This window comes from Scleropages formosus, chromosome 8 (genome assembly GCF_900964775.1).
Source record: "Scleropages formosus chromosome 8, fSclFor1.1, whole genome shotgun sequence".
In the NCBI taxonomy this organism is placed as follows: domain Eukaryota; kingdom Metazoa; phylum Chordata; class Actinopteri; order Osteoglossiformes; family Osteoglossidae; genus Scleropages; species Scleropages formosus.
The window spans coordinates 4,534,330-4,561,612 of record NC_041813.1 but is presented as its reverse complement, the minus strand read 5'-3'; the positions used below and the strand labels follow the sequence as shown (position 1 = coordinate 4,561,612).

Below are 27,283 nucleotides of genomic sequence, written 5' to 3'. Positions count from 1 at the left end.
CGAAAAATCATGGGAATAACCCCCCCCACCCCTCACCTCCCCCAATCACACAAACACGGCAATATAATCATCCACACAGGAGAACAAAGCCATACTAAGACTTTTGGTACCGGGGGAAAATAAAATTCACGGAAAAAAAGAAAAGGACACCTACTCAAAATAAACTGCCAACTTCAATTTGTTTGACAAATTGGTGCAATTCAGCTTTTTTTTTTCTTTTTTTCTTTTTTTTTTTTAAATCGAAAGAAACCCTGAAGGTTTTCCGAGACTATAACAGTTGCATGCTTCTTCCTCATACCAGTGTGTCCACTTCTACGTGAAAATATTTATGAAGAGAATGAGTGCATGTATGTAACATACTGACCTGACCGCCCCCCCCCCCCCCCTCCTGTAGGTCTAACTAGTTTTGGTTTCCTCTACCATACTTCAAAGGAAAAAAAAGGAAAAAAAAAAAAGAAAAAAGATCACTGTTTTTGCATAGAGGACCTTGGTCTAGAGATACCATACAAAGAGAAATGCAATAATTATTCCAAAACCTTTAATTGTTTTTCTACCCCCCCCCCCCCCCCGATTAGCTGTCTACGTGTTTCTTTGCGAGGAACGTTCTGTTGGGACGCAGGGCTGCAGGGTTGTTGACGGTCCTGCGCAGAATGGGGTGGACATTGGACAGGAGTCGTTGACCCCGACACCCCCCCCAGTTATGGAGGATAACAGGAAAATCTGCGCACGGGAAGCTGGCAGGGGGAGGACCACTTTTGCAAAGGAAGGACCCTGCAGCCCCGCACACAATGGCCCCCACCGCCGTGAGGTCGGCCGTGTTTTTCGCCAGCTCCTCCTCCTCCCCCCACTTGTGCTGTGGTTGTTGTCGTCCTTCCTGTTCATTTTCTCAATTGTTATCATGTGCAAACTGAAACCGGTATTTGCAGCCCATTTGGCTTTCAGTTTAGCTCCTGCGTGCAGAGCACGGTGTGCTTTTGTGGGAAATCGGGACCGCGGCATGCGTACTCGGTTACGACGATCCCAGAGGGCGTGCCAGTGACTAGAGGGCGCTGCCAGTTTGCATACACCGTTTTTTTTTTTTTTTGCGCTTGACTCGCCTAACAGGAAAGTGGGCAAGAGGAAAAGGAAGACTCTTCCGGCAGTAGATAGAGCGCCGGAGTTGGGCGTGACTGAATGTTGACCCTGGCACCGCCGGATATATTCGCCGTCGGTGCCAGGAGACCGCGAGCGGCGGAGCCGTTTTAATACGGGAACCCACTCTTGTGAGAACCGGAGGCAATATTAGTCAAGACGAATATGCAAATGTCCAAGAGCTCATCGGCTACTGCTTTTTATTTCTCTATTTTTTTGCCTAGGTGAATCAGACCGCGGAGATGGCAACCCGGTCCCTCCGCGCGGCCTGGCTTCGGGCCGCTCGGGCCTCCTGTGGGTACGCACGTACTCGTTACATGCAAATGCCAAAAGAGGAAGGACACGGGGGTGGGGGTGGGGGGGGGATGTGTGTGTGGCTGGGTCCAATCCAAACACGCTCCCTTAGACGGGCGCTGGGAGCCGCCTTCCGCCCTTGCGCCCGTACTCAGTCGGGCCCTCGATTGTATTAGCAGAGCGGGGAGGTTTTCCCGTGATGGAGAGGAAACGGGAGATGGGGGGGGGGGAGGACGACGACTTTGCTCGCTGAGTGTGAAGCGAGCTGGAAAGCGGCGTGCGGCAGCCGGCCCAGTAGGTTGCGTACGGGAAAATTTGCGACTCGACGCAGAGGAAGCGGCGAGGCTCACGAGGGCACAGTTCCTCTCGGCCGGCTCCTCCTCCTCCCTTCCCCCCGGCGTGGCGCGTCCGCGACGGCCCTCTCCCTCGCCTTTAGCGTGTCGGACCCCCCCCGTCGTCGTTGCGGCGTGACGCGGAGCGAGGGCTGGCGCGCCGCTCCGAGCCGAACGGTGCCACAGACCTGTAGAACGCAGGTCGTCCTTGTGCCATAAACCTGCTAGTATTCGGTGCCCCTGCAGCGTCACTTTGGGCGAAACCAGGCTTCTCTCGCCGGGGCGGTTTGTCCGACTACAGGAAATGACAACCGTTGGCAGCTGATCACTTTTGAAACCTAGAAGTAGATAATAATAAAAAAAAAAGAATGGTTTTCAGAAACTGAGAAGTGAGCAGCGCTCCGTGCGAGGTATTTCGAGGCCACGGGTGGGCCGGGGCTGGGGCGGGGTAACGGACCGCTGCTTAGATTTTCTTTCCGGCTAACAGTGGCATCGCACCTGGACCTCCAGTGGCTGCGATGCTCTGCTCCGGTAATGACCTGAATTTCGCAGCTGTCCCGTACCCCCCCGACCCCCCAGCGACGGCTCGAGGCCTGCGGCTCTGCGGCTCTGCGGGCTGCCGTCGCCTCCGTCCGCGGTATTTTAGGCTCACCTCCGCAGCGGGGCCTTCGTTCCCAGACCGCAGCGTTTGAGATCTCGCGGAGATCCAGCGAACATTCAGCCTCCTGCAGAATATAATGCGATACCTTGGGGATTTAAGTGGCTGCATTTCACTTCCGTCGCTACGTAACCGCCATAGACTGCCAACGCTGCTCGGTCGGTCAGCGATCAATGCATTTGAAAGACTTCGTTCTTATTTGTTTTATTTTGCCCGTCGCCCTTCGTTTCGGCACCTTGCGTTTCCTTACCTTGATCGCCAAGTTCCCAAGTCTTCTTGTTCTGAGCGGGGGTGAAATTGTCGATTACCGTATTGATTCGGGGGCGGAGAAATGTGAAGAGATTGTCGGCGTTCTTAATTTTCCAGGGTATTTCTTCCAATTGAAATGTGATGCTGCCTGGAGTGTATTAATTATTGATTGATTTGCCAGGCAGTTATTATTTTTTATGTTAATATTTATATAATCCATAGCTGCCCATTGGTGTTGGGGTGGTCAGCTGTGCACTGGCACCTGTGACGGTGTGTCTGTCTATGCGTGCGTGCGTGTGTGTGTGTGTGTGTGTGAGAGACGAGCAGCCAAGGGCATGTTGAACCGACTGCGATCTTTGAAAGCAAACACAAGCTGTTTGGCGACACAGTCACCGAAATTCTCGGCAAACCCAGATAGCGAGAGCAGCGTGAGTTTGCAGCAGGGAGGAACCTATTAAAAGCAGCCTTTCCAGTCACACTGCGGTATCGTATCGTTCATGCGATCATCAATCTCTGGTCAACAGTTTTTTTCTTTTTTTTTTTTTTTTTTTTTTTTTTTGTTGGGTGGGGGGGGATTAGACGACTCTACCTTTTAAAGCTGACATGTAGCAGCTCTTCTGGAGATGCCGTAAAGGTGCTGCGGACGGGCGATTGACTGAAATGAGCTCAGAAGGTTCCCATGGGCAGATGCGGGTGTGTTTGCGGGGGTGGAAACTGATAGAATAGCCACAGCGAGGGAAACTCAGCTCGCGAAGCCAGTGCCATCGACTGTCATTCACAGTTTCAACCTGGCGACGTTTTCAGGCTAGTTTAGTTAAATTTCATTATTAGATATTGATGATTGAGTTTCAAAATTATATTATTATTATTATTATTATTATTATTATTGTCACTATCTTTATAATGGCAATTTTTGTCATGTTTAACTAACTAAAGCTGCCAATCCAGTATCAGTTTGCGTAAGTTGTCTGCCATGTCTGTTAGACAGACACACCTTTGGTTTTTGTATGCTAACCTCTGTTAATAAAATGTTTATAAAGTTTATTTTCGCCAAAGATATGCAATTGCATTATATATGGTATTACTGAATAATAAAAAAAAAAAAGTTCTTGTTTTACCATGGTGGTGTGCAATTTTTCTGTATATGTTATATATATTACAGGTATACATACCTACAGTATATGTTACATTTATCCCATATGTAATTTGTATGAGATAAATAACTATTTTTAAGGGGGCCTTTGAGTCTGATTACAGTGGTTCGTCCCTGTTTCGCTGATGTATAGTCATATAGGGGCAGCCTTTAGTGTCGTGGTTAGACCTGCTGCCTTTGACCCCAAGGTCGCAGGTTCGAATTTCGCCTCCAGCTACAGTACCTTTCAGCAAGGTACTTACCCTGAATACTCCAGTGAAATTACCCAGCTGTATAAACGGGTAAATAACTATAAAAGACCTTAACATTGTTAGTCACTTTGGAGAAAAGCGTCAGGTAAATATAACTTTAACCTTCAGTCATACCCCCCCCCCCCGACCAACATCGCCACCTGTTGGCCGGAGGTCACGCTCACTAGGAATGTCCCTCGCTGCCCTCCTCCTGCCGGAGTTACCTGTCCCTGCTTGGCACGATGAGCAGCAGCAAATCCGTTGGGACGGAAAGGTGGCGCCCGTAAATTTGTTTTGTCGTGCGCTTCCTGTGTGTCTGTACTAAGTACCAGGATCCCCTGAACGGACTCATCTTCTCCCCGCTGCTTTCCTACAACTTCTGCCCTGGGCTCTACATATGATTTATAGCGCATGCGATGGAAAAAACTACACACCCGGTTCTTTTCGCTCCTCTGTTCTTCCAAAGACAGCCGCTTAATGAACGATGTTGTCCCGCCCGGCCCAGTCGAAGTATAATAAACCCTGAAACCTTTTAACATTATGATTTATTAATGCGCAGAGTCAAATTGGGAATGGGAGAATGACCGGGAAGCGTTTTGCGCGCGGGCCCTGGAGCCGAGAGCCGAGACCTGCGGGGTTTACTGATGCATTGTGCATTTCTGCAGCGTCGGAGGATTTCTGTTATGGCAGATCCATTAACGTCCCACCGATGCCTCCTCGTTTGTTAATTAATCAAGAGGACAATGCTGACACAAAGCGACACCCAGACGGGGGTTGCTTAGATACGCCCCGAATCCATTAGCGTGACCTCGATTGTTCAGTTGAGTGTCGAGTGTCTCATCCCCTGCCGGTCGGAGGCCTGTGCCCCCTTCCTCCCTGCCGAATGCCTTGGTCCTGCTGGAAATGAGAGCACCCCTCCCCCTCATCCTCCCGCTGCCCTGGAAACCGCACCAAGCCAACAGTTGCTAAGTAACCAGACGGAGCGAGAGCCCCTGGCAGCGTGGTGGGCTTTGTGTGTGTGTGTGTGTGTGTGTGTGTGTGTGTGTGTTAGGAGAGGCACAGGGAAAGAGCTTAGACAGTTTGTGTGCTTCCACATGAGAGAATGTGAGGTAGGAATGTGAGACAAATGTGTGTGTTTGCTTGTCGCGGAAAGCGGAACTCTAGGAATGAGCTTCACGGCCTGGCTTTCCGCGCGACGAAGGAACGGCGGACCTTTGAAAATTCGTTCGCGGCGCAACGCAACCGCCGGAAAGGCACATTTTGGTGTCGTGTTGTAGATTTATTATACAGGTAATATGAATTTAAAAAAAAAAAAAAAAAAGCAATCTGCATTTTAGATGAGCAGCGGTAGGATTGTGCGACATTACGCGTCACGTGATTGCCAAAGGATTTTTAGGTGAGGTGGCGTTAAGATCTCAAACAACATTCTGGTGCTTTCTCTGATTCGTACTCTTTTCAGTTTCATTTTTATGAACGTATACTTTTGAGTTCATGCAGGACTGAGTCTACGTGCTAATGCACGCACTGTGTGTAAACAACGTAAATAAAACTTGACATGAAGCAGACACGGTGCAGTTTGCTCATCCACGCCCTAGAGGGCGCTGTTGGGGTTTGAACCCATGCAGCTCGCGACGCGGCGTGCACATCCACACGCTAGGTGTCGCTGTTGCTTTAAATCCCTTCCAGGCAGTGACGCGTCTTCGTCGCCCACGCACTAGAGGCCGCTACCGGTTTAAACCATCGCAAGTTTGCGCCCAACTCTGTTGTCGAAGCGGAAGCTTCACTCTGCGGCCGAGCGACGGGGATTCGCCGCGATGCCGCTTCGTCGTGTAGTAACGTCTCGCAGTGAGTGAGCGGGGTGCGATCGGCGTCTGCTGAGCGCCCGTCGTCGGTAGCAGAGAGCCTCCCGCGCGCTGTGATGCTCCGCTGTGCCGCAGGCGGCGCGCGCCGAGCTGCTGCGCGGCTCGCGAGTTAACGCGGTGCGCCTCGCGCGTGTGGCTGCCGCTAACCCTCCGAGTCCGCGCCCGCGCGCTGCTAGCCAGGTCGCCGTCTGTGTCTGTGTCAGCGGCGTGTCCGTCCGCGCGCCCGCCCGCCCGCGGGGATTCTGTGCGGAGACTGTGTGGTGTGGCCTCGGGCTCAGACGCCCTGAGGTCCATCCGGGAACCTGTGGCTGCAGCTCGAAAGTATTTAAGGCGTGTTTCGGTTGACTGAGCGCAGTTGTTCGGAGGGGAGCAGCGGCCCGGTCGGCGGCACCGGCACCACCACCATGGCCGCGGACCTGCAGGCCAAGTACGGGAAGTTGGCGGCAGAGTACTCCAAGGTGAGCCCCGACACACACACACACGGTTACCCCAGGTGAGGTGACACTGACTGGTATTAACCGGTGCGGTGGATTAGTGGCTTGTCCCGCCTTAGTCTTACCTGGTTTCACAACACGTAATAATTTGATTCGAATCCCACCTCCTCCTCCTGCTGCAAGCAAAGGAGCTTAAGACTAAGTTAACTTGAATTAAGAATTACCTTAGCTAGGCTAGGGTAAACGAACGTAGCTGTCTCCACGGACAAACTTGATAGCTGTGTGTTAGCAACGGATAGTCGTAATAATAAAATTCAATAACGCTTGTCGACAATAATATAATATGTGTTTAAATTAAAGTACTGATATACATGTGAAATTTCAGAGGGAAGTGCCAAGTAGCAGTTTTCACTTCAACTGAAAGTTGATGTGTCTCTGTGTGTTGTTCCCTTCCTGAAAAACAACTTAGGATCATATTCTCTTAACTTCACTAAGAATCTGATCTGACACATTTCTTAACTTATTTCAGCCACGTTTTCCCGTTTTTACTTAGCAACTTATCATGTTCTTGTAAAGATTTACCCTGGTGTTACTAGGCGGCAGTGTTTCCTTACTGTCAGTTCAAGCTAAGCACATGGGCAAAGGCCACTAGAGCAGGAGTGGGATTCGAACCTGGGACTTTCCGTTGCATTGGCAAGACAGTGGCTTTACCATTGCGCTACCTGGTGCTTCAGATCATTCTGCATTATTCCATTCTGGACCCTGTTTTAAGAAGAAGCAAGAACATCCCTCAGTCACTGTGTCTTCCAGTACAGGCCTTATATCTTTCACTTATAGCTCTGTTTTCATCGATGAAAAATGTACAGAGCAATAAAGTGTCAATTTTACAGGTGCAGGCGCTGCCTGCTGCCCAGCTTCTCAGTATTTCGCTCTCCTTCTGGAGCCCATCCCCTGTGCCCGATCCAGTAACTACAGAAATGCTTTGCTTAACGACAGGGATACGTTTTGAGAAATGCGTCGTTAGGCGATTTCGTTGTTGTGTGAACGCACACCTAGATGGTATAGCTTCAATCGTAGAGCGTACTTATACACACCTAGATGGTATAGCCTCAATCGTACACCTAGATGGTATAGCCTTGATCGTAGAGCGTACCCAGATGTATAGCCTCGATGCAGTCGAGATACGGTAAACACAAGATTTGACGCTGCTGCCAGCGTAGCACGGCATACTGTTTTATAGTAAGCTTTTTTTATGAGGAGAAAGAGTACACTGTAAAATCGCAAGTACAGTATAGTAAATGCAGAATATCATTATCAAGTATTATGTATTTTACATACATACATTACATACTTTTATACGACTGGCAGCACAGTAGGTTTTACACCAGCAGCACCATGAACACGTGAGTATCATGTTGCGTTGTGTGTGGCACGGTGGCAGAGCGAGTAGCGCTGCTGTCTCACAGCGCCTGGGTGGTGCGAGAGGACGTGGGTTCGATGCCCACTCAGTCTGTGTGGAGTTTGCATGTTCTCCCCGTGTCTGCGTGGGTTTCCTCTGGGTGCTCTGGTTTCTTCCCACAGTCCAAGGAGATACAGTTCAGGTTTGCCCATAGTGTGTGAGGTACAGCGTGTGTGTGTGTGTGTGTGTGTGTGTGTGTGTGTGTGTGTGTTTTTTCCACTGATGTATGGATAAGTTACCATTGTAAGTAGTGTATCTAGCAGTGTAAGTCACCACGGTGAATGTGTGTAGACTGGTAACACTACATAGAGTTCATTTCAAGTCGCTTTGGGGAAAAGCATCTGCTAAATAAATAAATGTTACGATGTTGCTAGTCTATAGGAATTTTTCAGCTCCATTATCTTATGGGAGCACCGTCGTATATGCAGTCAGTCATTGCCCGAAACGTTGTCAAGCAGCGCATGACTGTACTTGATTCCCCACCCCCCAAGCCTTTGACCTGGCACTTAGGTCATTCATTTGTGAAGCTTGCTCACCTGCCATTGCCCTCCCCTAAAACTCTTGTAAAAGCACTGGCAAGGGCTACACTTTAGTTAATGAGAAAACAAAGTGTCTACAAGTCTGCTTAGTATTGTGTTCCCTTGCCGGATGATCATGGGACTGCAGCAGTCATCGGTTTGCTTCCTGTAGCTGCCCATCTTTGTGTTTTGCGGGAAGAGCTGTAAGTGCACTTTATTAATGCAATTAGCTGGTTAAAATGTCAGAGATTAAAAGTAACTGTCCCAGGAGACTGCACTTACTGTCAAGTCAGTGCATGTGTGTTGAGTTTCATGATATTCTGCTTTCTCTGCAGCTCCGGGCTCAGAACCAGGTGTTGAAGAAGGCTGTGGTAGACGAGCAAGCCAACTCAGCTTCTGTGAAGGTACGACTTGCAAAGCCCCCGCTTGCTACCCTGGTCTCAGTGTGTGGTTTGCTTGCCTGAAGTAACTTTTTTTTTTTTTTGCATAAGCAACTATGGCCCCTGATAATGATCGAGTGTGTCATCTTTCCCTCAGGAGCAGCTGAAGCAGAGAGAGCAGAGCCTGCGGAAGGTGGAGCAGGAGATGGACAGCCTCACATTCCGCAACCAACAGCTGGCCAAGCGCGTGGAGCTGCTGCAGGAGGAACTGGCTGCCAGCGAGGCCCAGCGAGGCCGGAAGAGCAAGGTGCTGTAGAATAATGGACGAGGGGTGTGCACAATGACCACCCAAGGAGCATGATTGCATAGGTTAAGGAGGCCAAATCAGACAGGAAGATTGTAAGAAAACATGGAAGTAGTAGCAGTCTTTTTTTTTTTTTTTGTGCACATTGTCTTTTGTGGTCTGAGTGATCCAAGGTGTTCGTTTTATGTGGCTTTTTGCACCTGTGCAGAGCAAAGGAGACTCTCCCTCTCAGCAAGGTCTTCAGACCCAGAGCGTGTTTGATGAAGACCTGCAGAAGAAGATCCAGGAGAATGAGCGGCTACATATCCAGGTGAGGTCTGGCAGTATAAAACACTACTATAATTTCTACCGCCATCATTTTTTTTCCTATATAATTATGTCCATCTTAAATTATTAGTGCTGCTTGTTAGTGTTTAGTGTATTATTTACTTGTGCAATGTTGCGCTATTTAGCGTACCACATTGAGTGTACTTGTGGGTTGAGGTATGAACTTGAGAGAAACGGTGGACGTAATGAGTGCGTCGTTCTTCTGTACTCCTCCCCACCTCCCTCCGCAGTTCTATGAGGCAGACGAACAGCACCGGCGTCAAGAAGCCCAGCTACGGGCCCGGTTGGAGGAGCTAGAGCGAGACTCGGAACAGCACCAGGCTGTGGTGGATGGTCTCACTCATAAGTACATGGAGACCATTGAGAAACTGCAGAGCGACAAAGCCAGGCTTGAGGTGCCCCCCCCCCCCGTCCTCCTCATCTTAAATAACCTAAAATTTTTATCTGCTTTAAAACATCTTTGCAGCTTCAAAGGGTCTTTCACACCTGAGTTGCTTGGTAACTACTGGGTGCTTCATTGCTTAAGCATCACTTGCTTAGTAGGTAATTAGCAATACTCTAGCTGCCATTTATGATTTTAATTTTTGTGGAATATTTCCAAATCTGTAATTTTCCTTGACATTTGATGGCTGATTTTGTAATTGCTTCAGCTTCGAATGTCTGTCTTGTTTCCTTTTTGGTTCAGTTACCATGACTTATTATGTAAATAAATATACATTTATTCATTTAGCAGATGCTTTTCTCCAAAGTAGTGTTCGGCTCACAGAAAACAAAGGTGCTTTTCACCAACAGATGGCGAGACAGAGATGCAGACACACAGTTCTTAAAGTACAGTCAATGAAGTCTAATGGCGCCGTTTAACTAACATCACACGAGCAGCTGCATATAAATGTGGGAGTGCAATTAAAATGATACAAACCGATTAATGCGGTGAAAGTTTATGCAACAGATCAGAAAAGAAATGGGTCCAAAAGAGATGTTACGACACACCTCTCGAATGTTGAGAGGGATTTAGCAGTTCTGAAAGATGGAGGGAGATCATTGCAACCCAACGTAGCCAAAAATGAGAACCTTTGGGGCTTTTCATTTTGGACTTCTTGTGTGTGGGACCCCCAACATACCAGAGGTGGAAAATTCTAGAACTCTTGTACAGCATTGTTGCGTCACACTGTTTCTTTGAGCTGCCAGCAGAGGCAATTAAATTAATGTGTTGTAACATTAGTATTAGAGCTGAGTTAATTTATTCATTTAGCTGATGATTTTCTCCAAAGTCACTTACAATGTTAAGATAATTACAATTATTTACCCATTTATACAGCTGGGTAATTTTTACTGGAGTAATTTTAGGGTAAGTACCTTGCTCAAGGGTACTGCAGCCGGAGGTGAGTCGTACCCGTGACCTTTGGGGCCAAAGGTAGCAGTTGTAACCACTACGCTACCAGCTGCCCCATATTTGAGGATGACTAGTTAGTTGGGTGACACAATATTGTTTAACATCAATGGTGACAGCAGGTCGTGAAATTCTTAGAGCTGTTGCCTTGTAATCTGAAGATTCCTGGTTTGGATCTTAAGTCCTGCTGTTAGTACCCTTGGTCAAGGTACTTGGCCTGAATGGATATATTAAGAACACCCTGCAGTAGGAGCCCTCTTAACAGTGCTGCTGGCTGTTGTAATGTTGCCCATCTACAACTTTACCATCTTGGGTAAAGGTGCAGGCAAAATAAAGCAGTAAGAATAATTACTACTGCCCTCTTGCACTTTGCATCTTAGTGTCTTGGATGGATTGGGATCAGATATTATCTCTTCAGTGTGCAACTTTTAAACCAAGCTATAGTCATTAAACAGGTGGCTTTTATCCCAGCTTTTAATGATTACTAGGAGTTTAGTGAACACAGTAATTCATACTGTGTTATTAATGGCAATACTCACTCTACTCTGTTTCTCACTCTGGAAATTGGACACAATACATTGTGTTCAGATGTTAAATGCTGTTTTCTGTGTTGGCAGACAAGTTCACTGAGCACGTTATACAACTTGATGGATTAACTCTTCCTCATTCTTAGTAATTAGACATTTTCAATCATTTCCCATGTAGTACTAATGTAAAGTATGCATTTTGGGCAAACCCTGTATAAGGTAAATTCTAGTAGCTTAAAGGTAAAATTCAATGATAGAGGTAGAGTTCAATGGTTAACCTAAGCCCTGCCCCAAAACGGACACCCCACTTGTTGTAACATTTTACCAAATATCATTGAAATGGACAATTACTTTAATGTCTAACATGCCATCGTAACACAGTATAACAAGGTGGTTTCCTTAATTACCTTGTAATGCAGTATGACTGTCTACCTGTGCTAATTTCAGCTCTTTTGTAGCTATGTACTTGCACTCATGATTTATGAGGTGAACTTGTGCTTACACAAAAATGAATAAAATGTAATATTATGAATGTTTATAAAATGTATAAATAAAAATTTTATAATATAGAAAAAAGGAAATAATTGAAAAACCAATGTGTTTAGAATTAATATACATATAATTGGCCCTTCCTGAGAATAAAACCCCCGTGCATCTCCCTGGGCTAGTGTAGATTTCCTCCCAGAGTCCAAAGATGTGTTTCAGCTGAAATCGTGACGGTAAATACTCTCTAGTGTGTGAATGAGTGTTACCTTGCTCTGCTTAATAAACGGGTAAATCGGTTTACTTTAACTTGTCAAATTCTGTAGGTTGTCTTGGATAGTTAATCACAGTCCATCACTTTGGAGAAAAGCATCTGGTGAGTGGATAAGTGTCTCACACTGCTCAACTCATGGAAGGCACTGAATTCCAAATTCGCTCTTGGGGGGCGTTGCGGTGGCGCGTGACACAGCAGGTTTGGCCGGGTCGTGCTCTCTGGCGGGTCTGGGGTTCAAGCCCAGCTTGGGGTGCCTTGTGATGGACTGACGTCCTGTCCTGGGTGTGTCCCCTTTCCCTCCAGCCTTGCGCCCTGTGTTGCCGGGTTAGGCTCCAGCTCGCCCCGACCCCCTTCGGGACAAGCGGCTTCAGTGTGTGTGTGTGTGTGTGTGTGTGTGTGCGCGCGCGCTTGCTCGCGCTTTAGGAAATGTGAGGAAAGCCTTGTAAGCTAAAGTAGGGGTGTTAAATAGAGCCACGTGTGAAACTGAATTCTCGTAACGCAAATGAGCATCTCTCAGGGTATGACTGTATACAGGATTTGATGTTTTGTGTAAGTACTTCTATTTTGAAGAGGAACGTTTGAGAGCTAGACTTGGACCATTTGTGTTATTAGATATGGTGTTGAAGTCATGCTGATCCTCTGCTTGTAGGTGAAGTCACAGGCGTTGGAGAGGGAGGCTAAAGAGTGCCGAATGCGTACTGAAGAGTGGTAAGCCCGCATTTTCTCCTCCTGGTGTGGAACGTCTTGTGCGCTGCAAGCAGAAACTGCGTGGTGTGTGTGTGAGTGTGAGTGTGTGTGAGAACACTTCTCGAGCTCGATGGTCAGTGTCCAGGTGTCTACCCTTGTCTAACGTCTACAGTCAACAGCAGCTGAGGAAGTACCAGATGGAACTCAACAGGCAGCTGGAGCACAGCAGCAATGTCATCCAAGAGAAAGTCCCTTTCAATGACACCAGTAAGTCCCTCACACACACACAAAACAGCATCATTCAGGGGATCACTGAGAGGCTGACACATCTCTTGCTGTGATATGCAAAGAGAGGAGATGTAAGCCGACATTCTCTTTCCATGACTTCCATCTTATGGAGAGATGCGTGCACACCAAACTGGAGCAATAATGGTACCCTGGTGAATTTTTGCTCACTACTCGGGTACAAAAAAATACATTCTACTACTGCAGGAAATTCTGTGATGCAGCTTTGCTCTTCACTGGTACCAGCCAGTGAATTAAGCGAATGCCACTGCATTGAACTGATATTTGGTCTCTGCTTAAAATTGTTTTTCTTTTTACTTCCATTTGATTCGTAAGATGTTACAGTTCAAACAGAAAGAAACCCATACAGTCACTAACCCTGCAGTTTCCGGTCTGTCTTGGCAGCCCTGCGTGTATGTTGGATCTAGAATTAGTCTGTGAGATGAATGAAAGACAGAATACAAGTCTGTTCTGTCAAATTTAGTTGATTTATTTTTTATTATATAGCACTTTCCCTAAGACAGCTGGCTCAGATCAAGTACAAAATGTACAAAGCAGACTGAACCACAAGTGGTTTTACTAATGGCAGCAGAAGACAGCAGGTTCCTCACCCTTCCTGGGCCTGCTGAAATCAAGAGAGTTTTATTCTTGGAATACCCATTACACTGTAAAGATATAGTAATATATATGTGATTCTGTTTTTGTTTTCCTCTGTAAGGCAAAAACACAGTATAACTACAATGAAAATGTGTACCATCACTAGTATATTTTGTGTAGTTTGTGTTAAACTTCTTGCTTACTGCTTTCAGTGTAATGTGACTTAAATCCTGTGGTTTACTCAATGAAAAGCCCAAGAAATTTGAATTCAATCCACACAGAGCTGCAAGGAAAAACCAGTATACACAGGGGTTGCTAGGACCAGGGCTTGAAACTCCTTTTTCTACCCATTCTGTGCTCTCTCTCTTCAACTGCAACATCATCCACAAACTGGGCCCAAACACATCCTCACAGACGATCCACCCCTGTCATCTTGCAACCTGCGATTCACCCTGTCTAAGGTTCATCTAACACTGAGCTGCTGAAAGGGTTCTCTTTGAGTTCTGGGAGGGGTGGTGTCAACATCAGTGACCTTGAGGGTCCACACCACAGCGTAGGAAGTGAAACCTGGGACACTTTGCAAAATTGTGCCAGAATGCTGCAATATTTTCCTGTCTTGTGCTGGTTTGAATTGAAAGTGATGCTGATTCACATGGTTCTTGGTTGTTTTTATTTGAAAGTATGATCCATCTCGCTTTACTCAAACACCTGTGTGGCTGGAATTGTCAAAGGGTTTTGGATACACCAGACTTCACTTAATAGACAGAAGAATTGAAGATGTCTCAGCTTTTTAGTATTGTCGGGTTAAAAGTTGCATACTTGTCTTTCTCTAGAACACACTGACTACAACTCTCTGAATGTTCCTCCTCACAACCGGAGACATCAGGTGAGTTTTTGGGTGGGCGCAGAGGGAGGTATTGATGTCCTTAATGGCATTATGGTCACATTATGGCACTGAGTCAGTTGTTTACTGGTGCTTTTCAGTCTGTATTCGTCCTGGTGCTGTCTTCAGTAGAGAGTGAACATGTTTATTGTTCTTGATAATGAAAATTAAAAAAAAATTAATTGTTCCTGACATGCTTTCCTCTCACGTCCTCACACTCTCCCCCTGCACCCTCACTTCCTGCTGCTGTCACTGCTTCCTTTCCACCCACTCGCCTTGATCGGATTTTTCTAACTCAACTTCCGTCGCTCCACAAATCCCCTCTCTGTACCCTCCTTCTTTCTTGCGTGCAGTTAAAGGCCCGCGATGTGGCAGCTCAGGCGCTTAGTTTTGTCCAAGACCTGGTGGCTGCGCTGCTCAACTTCCACAGCTACACAGAACAGAGGGTCCACATCTACCCCTTGGACTCCTCCATCGAGCCAATTTCTCCACTGAACCAGAGGGTAGGCAATGAAGCCCTGCATCCCATGCATGGAAATGCGTCAAACTTGCATAGATGTCTTTTCCATTTTTCTTTAGTCCCGTAGACTGTCTGCAGACACTGATTTCGGTTCTCTGTTTGTTTTTAATCCCCCCCAAGTACCTCTGTTTCTTCCTCTCGGGTACTGATCCTCCGAGCGCTCTGTTCCTCCGTAGTTCTCGCAGTACCTTCACGAGAATGCGGCCTATGTACGCCCCCTAGAGGAAGGCCTGCTGCAGCTGCACCAGAGCATTACTGAGGACACAGTCACCACCCTGGTGAGGGATGCACCCACACATGCATGCAGATGCAGACACAAACATTTATCCACATACAAGTATGCTTCTCAGGCTCATTCCCACACATACACGAGAGCAGATTGAAGGTAACGCAGCGATTAAGAACATGCATTTGTACCCTGAATATTGCTCAAGAACACCACATGAGTAGAGTGGGGCTTGAACCAGCAAAGTACTAACCCACCACGAGTTACTCCAGTAGGAGTACCCTGCTGTAAAAACAGGTGGAATGGTGACGTCGAATAAGTCCCAGCTGATCAACAAGGTGTCGTGCACCTATTTTAGCAAACGTTGAACGTTCAAAGGCAAAGTACACACATTAAGAATCGCAAGGAAAATATGTACCCTTGGATAGCAATTGTATGGCTCATTAGTGGGTATAGTTGATTTCTTTAATGCTTACTAATTTAACTTGTTTCTACAGTCTAAAAGTATGCAGTAGTAGGGTCTTCCGGTGAGTTTTTTTTTTTTTTTTTTTTTTTTTTTTTTTTTTTAGCCTTCAGGCAAAGCATTTCCCTTCTTGTACTGCTGACAGTGTCGTTTCTTATATCAGACCAATGACAGATACTAGAAATACTGTAAAACTGTATTTTGACTGCAGTTCATTGAAGGAAACCCATGGCGCTTTCATAAAAACACTACATAGAGAATTTTACTTTGTCTTTTCTGAATACTGGACCCAACAGCCTAAAAAGCACTGGTTTCCTTGCAGCTTTTTTCCTGGCTTCTAGCTTTGTGTGTTTATGCTTTTTTGAAGGAAACCGTAGGGAAGCTGAAGGACTTTTCTAGCAACTTTGCTTCCTACACTCACTATCTTGAGAAGCTTCTACCGTACCAGCTGAAAAGGTGCGCGGATGCATTATTTAAACAATTTGTCTCCTTTGTAGCACAACTCACAAGATTCAGTCTTGGAGTTCCACATGTACTGTAGTGGAGCAAATTTTAACCTACCAGCAGATTGTCTGGTCCTCCACATTGTCAAAGTGCTGAGTTTTGCTTTTTCCAGCAGACCAAAATTATTTATGATAATGGGATGGATGTTGCATGATAAAGCCTGGTGTAGCTATTTTACTAATTGTTTAAAAATGTGATGTCTTGAGAACATTATCATCCGGAATTCTTGCTAAGGGGATTTGTCTTGACTGTGTAGTATATGTTGTGCTTGGTGTGCCTTAGCCTGGAAGAGGAATGTGAGGCCCCCCTGTGCACTTCCTCTCTTGACTCCAAGAATAAGGAGATACAGTCTGACATGAGGAGGATAACAGCCCACTTTAAGAAGCTGCAAAGTTACATCTGCCTGCTGGCCCTTCCCAGTGAGTGAACCATCCTGACTGACCTCGAAGACTCTGGCCTCAAATGAGCAGATGGATGGCTTAGGACTTTCCACTAGAGGGAGCTGTGGCACCTTTTTGCTGCTTTGTCTCTGGATGTTTTTTTCCTAAAGATGGGAAAGTGTTTTTGCACACTTTTCAACCATGAAATAGTTTTTTTTTGTCTACCTTTGAATTGTTGCTGAATAGTATGCTGTACACATATATAATTTTTTTTTTTTTTTTTTTTTTTTGCTCAATGCTGAGTTGGCTTAACTGAAATCCATGCTGTCTTTGCAGTAAAATGGGATTATTTGTAAAATATCTGAAATAGTGCTATGTGCAAGAGGAAAAAGGTCAAGCTGATATTTCCAAAAAAAAAAAGTGCAGGAGAAACAATTATGCCTTTCATAAAATGAAATTTTTGAAATTAGTATGTAATATGCAGTAAATTTTTTTTCAGTGACAATTAGTGTGCACTTGAGGGGGTGTACGGGGCCAGCTGGTAGCATAGTGGTTAGAGCTGCTGCCTTTGGTCCCAAGGGTTGCAGGTTTGAATCCCCCCTTGAGCTGCAGTACCCTTGGGCAAGGTACTCATCCTAAATTGCTCCACTAAAATTGCCAGCTGTGTAAACAAGTAAATAATTGCAAGTAGGTTAACATTGTAAGTCGTTTCGGAGAAAAGCATCAGCTAAATGAATGTAAATTTGTGGTGTCATATTAGTTGACTGTTCCTGGGTGTGTGACAATGCAGATTTTTCTTCCACTCGTATGTGTAGGTGTTCGTCCGGACACCCTGCCTCAGACCAGCCTCGCCACTGTCTTCACTCACCTGACGGCCTGTCTGCATGGCCTGCATGACGCCGTAAAAGGTAGGGTGTTCAATAAGTCAATGCCACGCCGCTGCCATCAGTCACAGCTCCCACTGCATCGAGTCCCATTCTATTGCTGCATTCAGCTGCAGCTCTTAAATTAATTTTTAGGGCAAAACTACTCTGCTTCTGTTTTTACATTGATGCGATTTTGTCGGTTTACTCCAGCACAAGTGCTCTCTTGAGTGGGGGGTACTGTTGTACCTCACTATTTAAACTGTAGTAAAGACAGAATTGTGTGGGGGCTGTGAGTATTGCCAGTTGGCACAGCTGCCGTAACTGGCATGAGGTTGTTGTTTTTTTCTTCACTCTGCGCCCAGGCTGGCATTTTGTCAGTGTCTCTCTGAAGTCTGGGATTCTTCGAGCCTGAGAAGGAGTGGGGGAGGGAGCACGAGCACTATGGGGGTATTTGGCTTTTGACAAACTGTGCAAAACCTTGATCTTTGTGCCAAGGCGTTGTGCTCCTTGTTCTTGGCTTTGGAACCCTTTGATTAACATTCTCAATGTCTCTAGCCTTGAACTAAGCCAGAGGTAAACATGTCACACGTCTCTTCCCTTCATGAACGAGCTGCTCAACCAGAGGGTTCAAAAGCTGGTCTTGTAATGGAAATGATGCACATTAAAGTCCCAGATGTAGCACTGCCGCTCTGCTGTTGAGGAAGGTGCTTAACCTCATGTTGCTGTGAAAAATGGGCATAAAGTGTAGAATTTTAAGTTATGGTCTCCCTAGTGAGCTGCTGATAAATTGCTGTGGTCTCTTTAATGGGAGTCTGGTTCAAGACCTGCTGTGGCAAACAGTTTATGGTGTGAAGGCCAAAGGAACCAGGATTGTTCCCCTGAGTGGGTCACACAGCTGGGACTGTGGCCCCCTTGTTTCTCATAGTGACAGCTGTAGTCATCTGGGTACCTAGAGGGGTGTGGGTGAATCCTAGTCAGTAATGCTCTCCTCCAGGGCTCTTACATAACACCTACTGCCCGCAAAGTGAAAGAAGCAAGCGGATCATGGTATGTACATGACGTGTGTACTTGAATTCACATGGTGGCTTGCTTGGAAGAGGAGATTAAGAATTTGGCCGATCGGATGCAGATAGTTGGCTGAAAACGTGGGGTTAGACAAGACAAGAAAGGTCGCAACCTGCGTGAGCTAAACTAATGGATCTGAATGGGTTTATGAGGACTCACATTTTCTGCACTTCTCTGTGACCTCCACTCGCAGAGATGTCGAAGCACTACAGCCAGAAGGCCAGTCTGGAGCAAGAGCTGCCCACTGTGACAGAGAAGCTCTGCACCACCAACGAATGTCTGCTGTCCTCCCTCTGCTCCCTTGCCAACTGCACTGGCAAGGTAGTGCACACCGAGCGGGTGGACAGGCCAGCCAGGGCGATGGAGGGAACACTTTCAGAACTGAAACCTCGTCACATTCATTGATTCATTTGCGTTTCTTTCATATTTGTAACAGCTGATGCACAGTTTCCTTGCGGATTTACTGTCATTCGTGTTCTTCTGAGTCTAGTTTACATGTATTTGTCCTCTCTTACTGCCTGCAGATGGCCACGTTCTTCAGTAACAACTTGGATTTCTTTGTGTCATCGGCGGGCTACGGGCCCAGGGGTGGAGCAGGCGCCATCAACCCGCTGCACGCGGAGTGCATGCTGGGTAACAAAAAGCAGGCAGCAGCATACATGCTCGCCCTCAGAAGGGTCAGTGGTGTCACGTCCTTGCTGTGTTTTGTGGCTGCTACCGTCCCCAACTGACAGTGCACTGTTGACGTAGCTGTGATTGTAGTTAATTAACAATAATTAATGCCGTTCAAAGTTTCCAAAGACGATTCTAATTATTGGAGCGCTGTACTCTTCCCAGAGGACACTGGAAAGCTGTGAACTGCTGTGTAACTGAAGTGAAACACTTATTCAAAGACCTGTTTGGCACGTGGCCCATTTCCCCAGTGCTTTCCCTGCATTCAACAAAATTGTACAAATAGCAGAAAGAGACATGAAACACAGTTATTGCCTGAAAGTTTCTTTTCTAGAGTCGTCATGTAAACATTTCGAAATTTATTTTCCTCTCCGTTCTTCCACCGCTGTCTGTAACAAGGAATTATTAGATGTGTAAAATAAGGAAAGTAGTTTACATTTCATGTACACAAGTATACGTATTGACGGATGTAAAAATACTGGAATATATTGGTGGGGGTATTAATTTATCTTTGTCAAGTATAGAACACGGTGCCTTCTGAGTTATGCTGGAGTGGAACATGGAAGTGTTGAAGTAAGGTGAAGTTCCACTTCTGTACTCTTAAAACTGTTTCCCAATGCAGTGTGTGTGTGTGTGTGTGTGTGTGTGTGTGTGTGTGTGTGTGTGTGTTTCCTGTCTCCACCTCCTACCCTCTACAGTCAAGGCCGGAATCTGTGCCGTACAAAGAGGCGCTCTCAAATCGCCGTGTGCTCACCAGCTCCACAGAGAGTCGGGAGGGGCTCACCCAGCAGGTATGACCACTCTCTTTTCTCCCATACCATTTTCCCAAAAAGTTTCAGCTTGGACATTGTGTGTGTGTGTGTGTGTGTGTGTGTGTGTGTGTGTGTGAGAGATTGTTGAGTTATTTTAAAATGCCCACTGAGGAGCTTCATTTTGTAAATGTAAGTAGAACTGCTGTGCTTGCATTTCTCCTACCTCCTGCCCCTCACGCTTTGATTCTGTCCCCCTTTGCCCATAGCCTCTTTTCTGCTGCGTTCTGTTGAGATTCCTTGCAGAGACATGAATGCGGTGCCCATGTCTGCATCTCAGGTCCAGCAGAGCCAGGAGAAGATTGCGCGTCTGGAGCAAGAGAAGGAGCACTGGCTTCTGGAGGCGCAGCTGGGCCGGGTGCGTCTGGAGAAGGAGAGCCTGCGCATTGCTGACCTGGAGGCTCGTCTAGCTGCGGCCCTTGGCACCAGTCCTGCTGTTCAGCCACCCCCCCAGGATGGCAGCACGAGCCCTGCCACCCAGGAAGATGCGGAATCAGAGGAGAAGGGGGCAGGGAAGGAGCTGGCCCAATCATCTAGCCTGGTTAGTAAGCACTTTCCCATTCGCACGCATGCAGTCAGTAGTACTTTAAATTGTTATAGTGCTAATGATTTCTCTTGCTGCTTTTTGAAATGTGAAAATAGAAAAGGCAGGTAATTTTAATCATTAAAGCCTCCTGAGCTATCTGAAAATGCTCGATGAGCACATGCAATCTTCCTTATCCTCTCATTCCTTGTGTCTAAGACTAAGTTTATCAGGACTTAACACTCCCAGTGTGAGAGACATGGATTTTTTGAAAAATTTATTAAATTTTTTTAATCACTTGAGTTTTTTTTCCAAATACTCTTATATTAGAATCTGAAGGCTGTAGCGGAAGAACAGGAGTGTGGAGAAAAGGGCTGTTGAACTGTTTCCGACATCAAGATATAAACTGCTGGGCTCAAACCCCCCTGGAGCACTTTATTAGGGTGGAAACATAATGCGAAACACCAGCGAACAGGCTGAAATCCACACATTTTCCATCTACCCAATTAACTGTTAATTACCTTTTATGGATACAATTTCCCACAACTTTGATGCCTCCAGGGCACCTTTTTTCCCCTCCCCTTGTGTGTTCTGTTTCGCACAGATTCTGTAGTGTTAACTTCCATTTCTTATATCTCTCTGTGATAACAGATTGGCATGTTGACCACAACATTGAGTGGGGAAGACGTAAGTGGATCCGTTTATCATTTAATGAGTATTTTAAATACATTGTGTAATCAATTTTCCTTTCCTCTGACAAGATAAACAAGAATATTTCTCTTAACAAAAAAAAGCTGTAGGTTTTTATTGCTCTTATGTGTTATTTTATCATTTTTATAGCATTGGTGGGTTCTGCGGACTTAAGATGTAAAGCTTAGTCGTCCTTGGTGCTCCATAGCCCATGAAATCAACTGGTCTGATCTAGTGCCCGCAGAACCCGGGTTGTTGCCTGCCTCCTTCAGTAATAAGTAATTTTTCCGATCCTTGGAACCCTTGATTTTCTCCATAGTATTAGTCTGGATGGAATTCTGTGACCCTTCTCCCCAATTGTGCCCATTATTATTCCGTCTGCTTTTGTTTGATTTGGTGTAGTGGTGGTATTTCTCTTAATGCCTTCATTAGTGGAGCTAAGCAGCTAGCACGCTGTGTATAAATCTCAGCTGTGTGTTACTGCAGCTCTTACGCATAATTCCTTTGGCCAGGTGGGAGATGAGCAGTCCAGGGAGCAGTTAATAAAGGCGCACTACATGGCCAGGGTGGGGGAGCTCACGACCCAGCTGCAGATGTCCGACAGTAAGGCCGTCCATTTCTATGCCGAGGTGAGGATGCACCTCTGTCATCCATGCTTAATTTTGCACAGGAACACAAAATATGAATTCCCTTTACAAATGAGCCAGTGATGCACTCCAGTACTTTGTTTCCTTCTCATTTCTCTCCTTGTTTGTTTTAGTAATTTGCCATTTTTATCTTTATTCCATAAGTTCCTCCCCCTGCATCCTCTTCCTTTTTTGCTGTCGTTAATTTTCTGTGTCATGTATTTAATCCAATCAGACTTTTCAAGGAGAAATCATAATGTTTATGTCCATATTTCCACATGCAGTATTTATTGTATGTTTGGCAACTTTGAGATTAAAATCTTCTTACTGGTATTGCATAGTGATGCCAGTTTACCAGTACTGTTAGAGTGTAGGTGAATTAATAATAATAAAAAGCATCCTGAGCAACAGAGTCTTCTTTCTTCCATTTTATACCGCTAGCTCATCTTATACTGCTTTCTTTTTAGCTGAACACAGGGGAATATATTGAAAGGGGTCTGGGTACAAGTGAAGTAGACACGTGTGTGTGTGTGTGTGTGTGTGTGTGTGTGTGTGTGTGTGTGTGTGTGTGTGTGTTTTATATATATATATATATATATATACACACACACACACACACACAGCCTAGCTTTTCTCCTCACTGCCCATAGTACAGTAAAGGCATTTTTACACCAGGTCAGTGGTAACAGGGGTATCGGTGACAATTGTCTTTTGTTCGACAGATAATTTAGGGGAATATGGTCTAAGGCTGTTTTGTGTCAGTGAATGTCTGTGTGAGATCAGTGTGTATATTAAGCTCTCCTCCACAGTGACTGGAGGACATGCCTTTGCAGCAGCAGTGCATCATGGGTGTGATTAGCCACCTGATTCTGATTCATTGTGTATCACACACAATGAGGATGACCTTTTTTTTTTTTTTTTTTTTTGTATCTTTCCAGACACTATGATATATTATTAGTGTTTTTTTTTTCCATGTATGGGTGCTAACACTGTTCTGGTATGCCTCCTCCTCCCCCCCCCCCCGCTGCGCAGTGTCGTGCCCTGGCTAAGCGCTTGGCTCTTGCTGAAAAGTCCCGTGAGACCCTGACAGAGGGTGCAAAGCTGGCCAATCAGAACATCTCACGTTTGCAGGTACTGCTGTCCACCTCACCCTTCAGTTTCCAAGCACCCAGATGAGATTCATTCATGCATTCAGTCTTCTCCCCTCTCTGTCCCCATCTTTCCTTGTGACAGGATGAGCTGGCCACCACCAAGAGGAGCTACGAGGACCAGCTTAGCATGATGAGTGACCACCTCTGCAGCATGAATGAGACTCTGAGCAAGCAACGGGAGGAGATTGATACACTTAAACTGGGCAACAAGGTACGGAGTCCCTGACTGCACACGTGTTGGAGTCACATCGGGTGAAACTGTCATGATGCCTTACACGCTCAAATTAGGCAAGATGTCCCCAGTGAAACAACAGGGCACCGCATGACATGACCTGGCTGCTCGTGTGAACTGGGCATCAGTACATGTTTTGAATTCCCTCAAAGCGCTGACATTCAGATGACACCCAGCAAAAAACAGCCCTTTATATTAAAGTACATCAATAATGTTTTCTAGGATTAACAAAAAATGTGAGTGTAATTCTTTGGGATTGCCGTATATTCAAAGTGGAATAAAATGGTGACTTTCTGTTCCATGTAGTTTGTGTAGCTGTTTGCGTTTCAAGGCTACTTTATTTTGAAAAAGCGGTGGGGGAGCAGAAATGAGTCGGGTACCTATAAGGTAGAGGAAGAGCGGAGGGGTTTCTATGCTGGGCAAGAGCGTGTCGACAGCAGGGGATTGTATGGGAAGAGCACTTGCTAGAAACTTCTGGGAAAGTTGTTAGGAGACTGACAGAAGCAGCCAAAATGGCTTTTTTAAAAATAAAGAGGTTTGTTTGGTGAGGAGGCACTGAAGGGGGACGTACAGCTTGGGATTTGGACTCCCCCTTCAATCTTAAGAGTTTGAGCTCATTAAAACCACCTGGGGTTCTGCTTCTGGGCCCACATCCAAATAGGGTTTGTCAGAATGACCCTCACAATGGCAATTAACCACAGCCGTGTGGAACCCACACAGCCTGGGGCGTGTAAGCATCAACACGACAACTGTTTTTATCAGCGCCAAATAGAGCAGAACCCCAAAAGAATACCTCAAAATCCCAGACAGCTTTTCCCTCCATGACCTTCATTGTTTGAGAACTGAATAATAAAGAGTTCCTCATTTCCACTCCTCAGGGAAACTCGAAAAAGAACAAGGGACGTTAAGTTGGACGCAGAAGACGGCTCCCTTTCCTCACCGGAGTAGGCTGGGGGAGACCAAGTGGACCACGCGATTGCCCAGTACTGTCCTGACGCTGTTGCCGGAAAGCTGCAGCTCATGTGGCATCAGACAGTGTTTAAAGTTTGAAGCTACTGGACGGTGGCAGCGAGGTGGGGAGGGGGCATGTGTGGTGGCTGAGGCAACTCTGGCAGGAAAGCAAGCTTTTTTAATACTCTGTCTCCATGTGCATATATAAACTCTTGTTTGTGATGTGCTTCTTGTTATGGGCAGGAAGCAGCTGCTTGGCCCCAGACCAAGGGAAAGAAGAAAGGAGGTGGAAGTGTTTCTCTGAGGGGGGGGAGCATGTCCCTGGGTACTTGCTAAGGGCCAGAGTGTGATAACATGACCTCGCTGAGTACCTGTGGGTGGGAATCACAGCGGAGGAGGGTAATGAGGGGTCTTGTCTCCGTTTAAGTTGGTGAGAAATAACACAAACTCAGTAATGGGTGACAATACGTGAGTGGTGTGATGATGAAAGGCTGTAATTACGTGCACGAGTGTGAGAACGTAATCTGTGTGTGTGTGTGAGGGACCAAAGTGTTGCGCACGACAAGCCCATGTGAAACATATAATGTGATTTTTAAAACAATGAACCTCGGGATGAGAAGGGACCCCTCCAGGTGTTAGACAGAAAGGGGACCCCCCCCCCCCCCCCTCCAAGCTTGTTCCCTCCAATGACAGGACATCCTGTTCGGAGCACCTGGCCCGGAGGCAGACTAGAAATGCAGGTGGTGTCCATACCTCCTGAAGCCTTATTCTGCTGGGAGAAGGAGGGGGAGAGAGAAAAGGAGGGAATTGGAACAAATCATCTACCGTTTCTGTTGTATGTTTTCTACCAATTTCATCCACAGGAAAATAGCTTAAAATAGTGCACTAAGGAGTTGCCTCCAAACAGTGGAATAACAAGGGATCTAAAGGGTTACTGCATATATATACACACACACACACACTCCTTTCTATTCATGTGAAACACGTTGTATGTATCCCTTTTTTCATAAAATGTTGGTATCTTGTTCTTTTCTGTGAAGCAACTTTGGATCTGTATGCTCTGTAATTCGATGAGTGTCGTCTCACGCGGTCAAAATGTTCAGTGAAGCAGTCCGAGTCCATAAAGAAAGGCCACGCTTTGTACTTCAGTGTAAGTATTGATGAAGAGCTACTCTATTGCGGCCGTCGCACAAGTCTGGGGTGTGCCAGATGATTTACTGGACTGTTCATCCATTCATTGTTGAGTATCACTGCAATTAACCTAGCCTGTACTCTGAGATGGATGCATTAATGAAATATAATAAACAGACTGGGCCCACTGCTGTTGTGTATGATTCCCATCCTCATTTTACACAAAGAATTAGAGGACTTGAGGAGATGGGGCTTTTCAACTCAAAAATATTTTGGGTCCCCCCATTAAGAAATGGCTTGTGCTGTTTAGAAACGTTTTGTTTCAGTTGGCAGTTGTAAACCAGAATCAGATCAACATCATTCTGATGAACCTGATAGGAAGGAGCAAACTCAGATTTGTGGTCTTGAGGGGTTGGGGGGGGGGGGGGTGGTGTTTTGGAGGGGGACTTTTCTTTCAAATCATTTGGCTGTTACCGGCTCTTTGAAAGCAGAGCCTGGCCATGAGGGAGGGGTGGGGTGTCGTGGTTTACAAACAGTTCGTCAGCTCTCTCCCCAGCTGCGGAAAGTGTCGCCAAATCCCTTCCCCACCAGTGCGATTCAATGACACGGCTCAGTCCTCATGGTATTTCCCAGTCATTACTAATGTCTCAGCGCAAGGCACGGTGGTTGAAGAACTGCATGTCACCCAAATGCATGGCAGAAGGAATGTTCCAGAGTATAAAATGCTGACACACCTTGAAGGAAGGCGGTTTTGGTAGAGTGTCAAGACTGAACAAAGGAATAGAGTGATGATATCAAGTTTTATACATAAGCGCTCGGTAAAGTGATGGAATGGGCGTAACCAGATCCGGGAGCCCTTCCTCCTCCTGACCCCGGGAAACCTGGGGAAGGTATTGTCAACTCCCAAGTCTGGCTGCGCTCCTTAACTCCTCTTCCCTGTTCGTGAGAATTATGCCGCTGCCTCCTTTTCCTGGTAACGCTCTTGTCTCCTGTTGTGGTCGCTCTAGTTTTCTTGGCTTTTTGCATGTTTGGGAAGATCTTCAGCTTGCAGTTAGTAGTTCTGCGGCCCGTGGGCGAAACAAAGTGTTCGCTGCAGTTGTTGCGACGGCTGATCAAGATGAAGGTAAACATTTGAATGGTCAAATTGAACCAAAACCCAAGTTACTGCTCTATTTGGAAAGGAGAAGAATGGGGGGGAGAAAAGGGAGCGATTTTTCTTACTAGCTACTTAAGTTTTTTGATATAAGGGAGGGACGTTGACACTTTTTTTCTAAAGCGGCTTACAATTATTTACCTGTTTATACAGCTGCGTGAATTTACTGGAGTAATTTAGAGTAAGTACCTTGCTCGAGGATACTATACCTGGAGGTGAGATTTGAAGCTGCAACATTAGGGTGCAAAGACAGTAGCGATATCCAATATGTTATCAGCTGCTCATAATGAGCACCTGTATCAGACTTTCAAGAATAAATTATGGGTTTTTTTTTCCTCAGGCGTTTTAAGATTATAACACAGATGAAAATCGACAGGGTGGATGCTAGATTTGTGGTATAGATTTTGTTCTTGACCAGAATGGTGCCAGTTTAATATTTGTAACAAGGTGGTGCTGCTGGTATTCAAGGCCGTTTGGAGGCATAAGGAAATAGCTCTGACCAATAAAAAAAAACTAAAATTTACCACCATCTCTTCAGCCATAACACACGTGAAGGAGATTTGCCGAATACAGGTGGTCCCCAATTTACAATGGTTCGACTTGCGATTTTTTTCAACTTTACGATGGTTAGCTGGCAATAGACTCGGTAGAATCCGTACTTCGAATTTTGATTCCCCCCACCTTTTCCTGGGCAATCAATATGTGGAGTGATACTCTCTTGCGATGCTGAGCAGCGACAGCGATCCGCATCTTCCAGTCCGTCACGCAGAGGCGTGTATTAGGTTTATTAAATGCATTTTTGACTTAACGACGGGTTTCGGGGAACGTAACCCCATCGTAAATCGGAGGCCACCTGTAGTGCAT

At 46.1% G+C, this 27,283-nt stretch overlaps 1 protein-coding gene across 1 annotated transcript; it reads left to right on the top strand.

Moving 5' to 3' along the window:
- The first annotated feature begins 5,556 nt into the window (after positions 1-5,556).
- ppp1r21 (protein phosphatase 1, regulatory subunit 21) lies at positions 5,557-25,641 on the top strand. The gene is made up of 22 exons (XM_018725156.2): positions 5,557-6,367; positions 8,656-8,724; positions 8,858-9,007; positions 9,213-9,314; positions 9,562-9,726; positions 12,655-12,713; positions 12,865-12,959; positions 14,408-14,460; positions 14,811-14,960; positions 15,154-15,255; positions 16,034-16,122; positions 16,453-16,589; positions 17,366-17,458; positions 18,675-18,802; positions 19,006-19,158; positions 19,852-19,944; positions 20,243-20,503; positions 21,137-21,172; positions 21,688-21,804; positions 22,834-22,932; positions 23,035-23,163; positions 24,063-25,641. The coding sequence occupies exons 1-22, from the start codon at positions 6,314-6,316 to the stop codon at positions 24,090-24,092; spliced, it is 2,364 nt and encodes a 787-aa protein (XP_018580672.2). The 5' UTR covers positions 5,557-6,313; the 3' UTR covers positions 24,093-25,641.
- Positions 25,642-27,283: the final 1,642 nt, after the last annotated feature.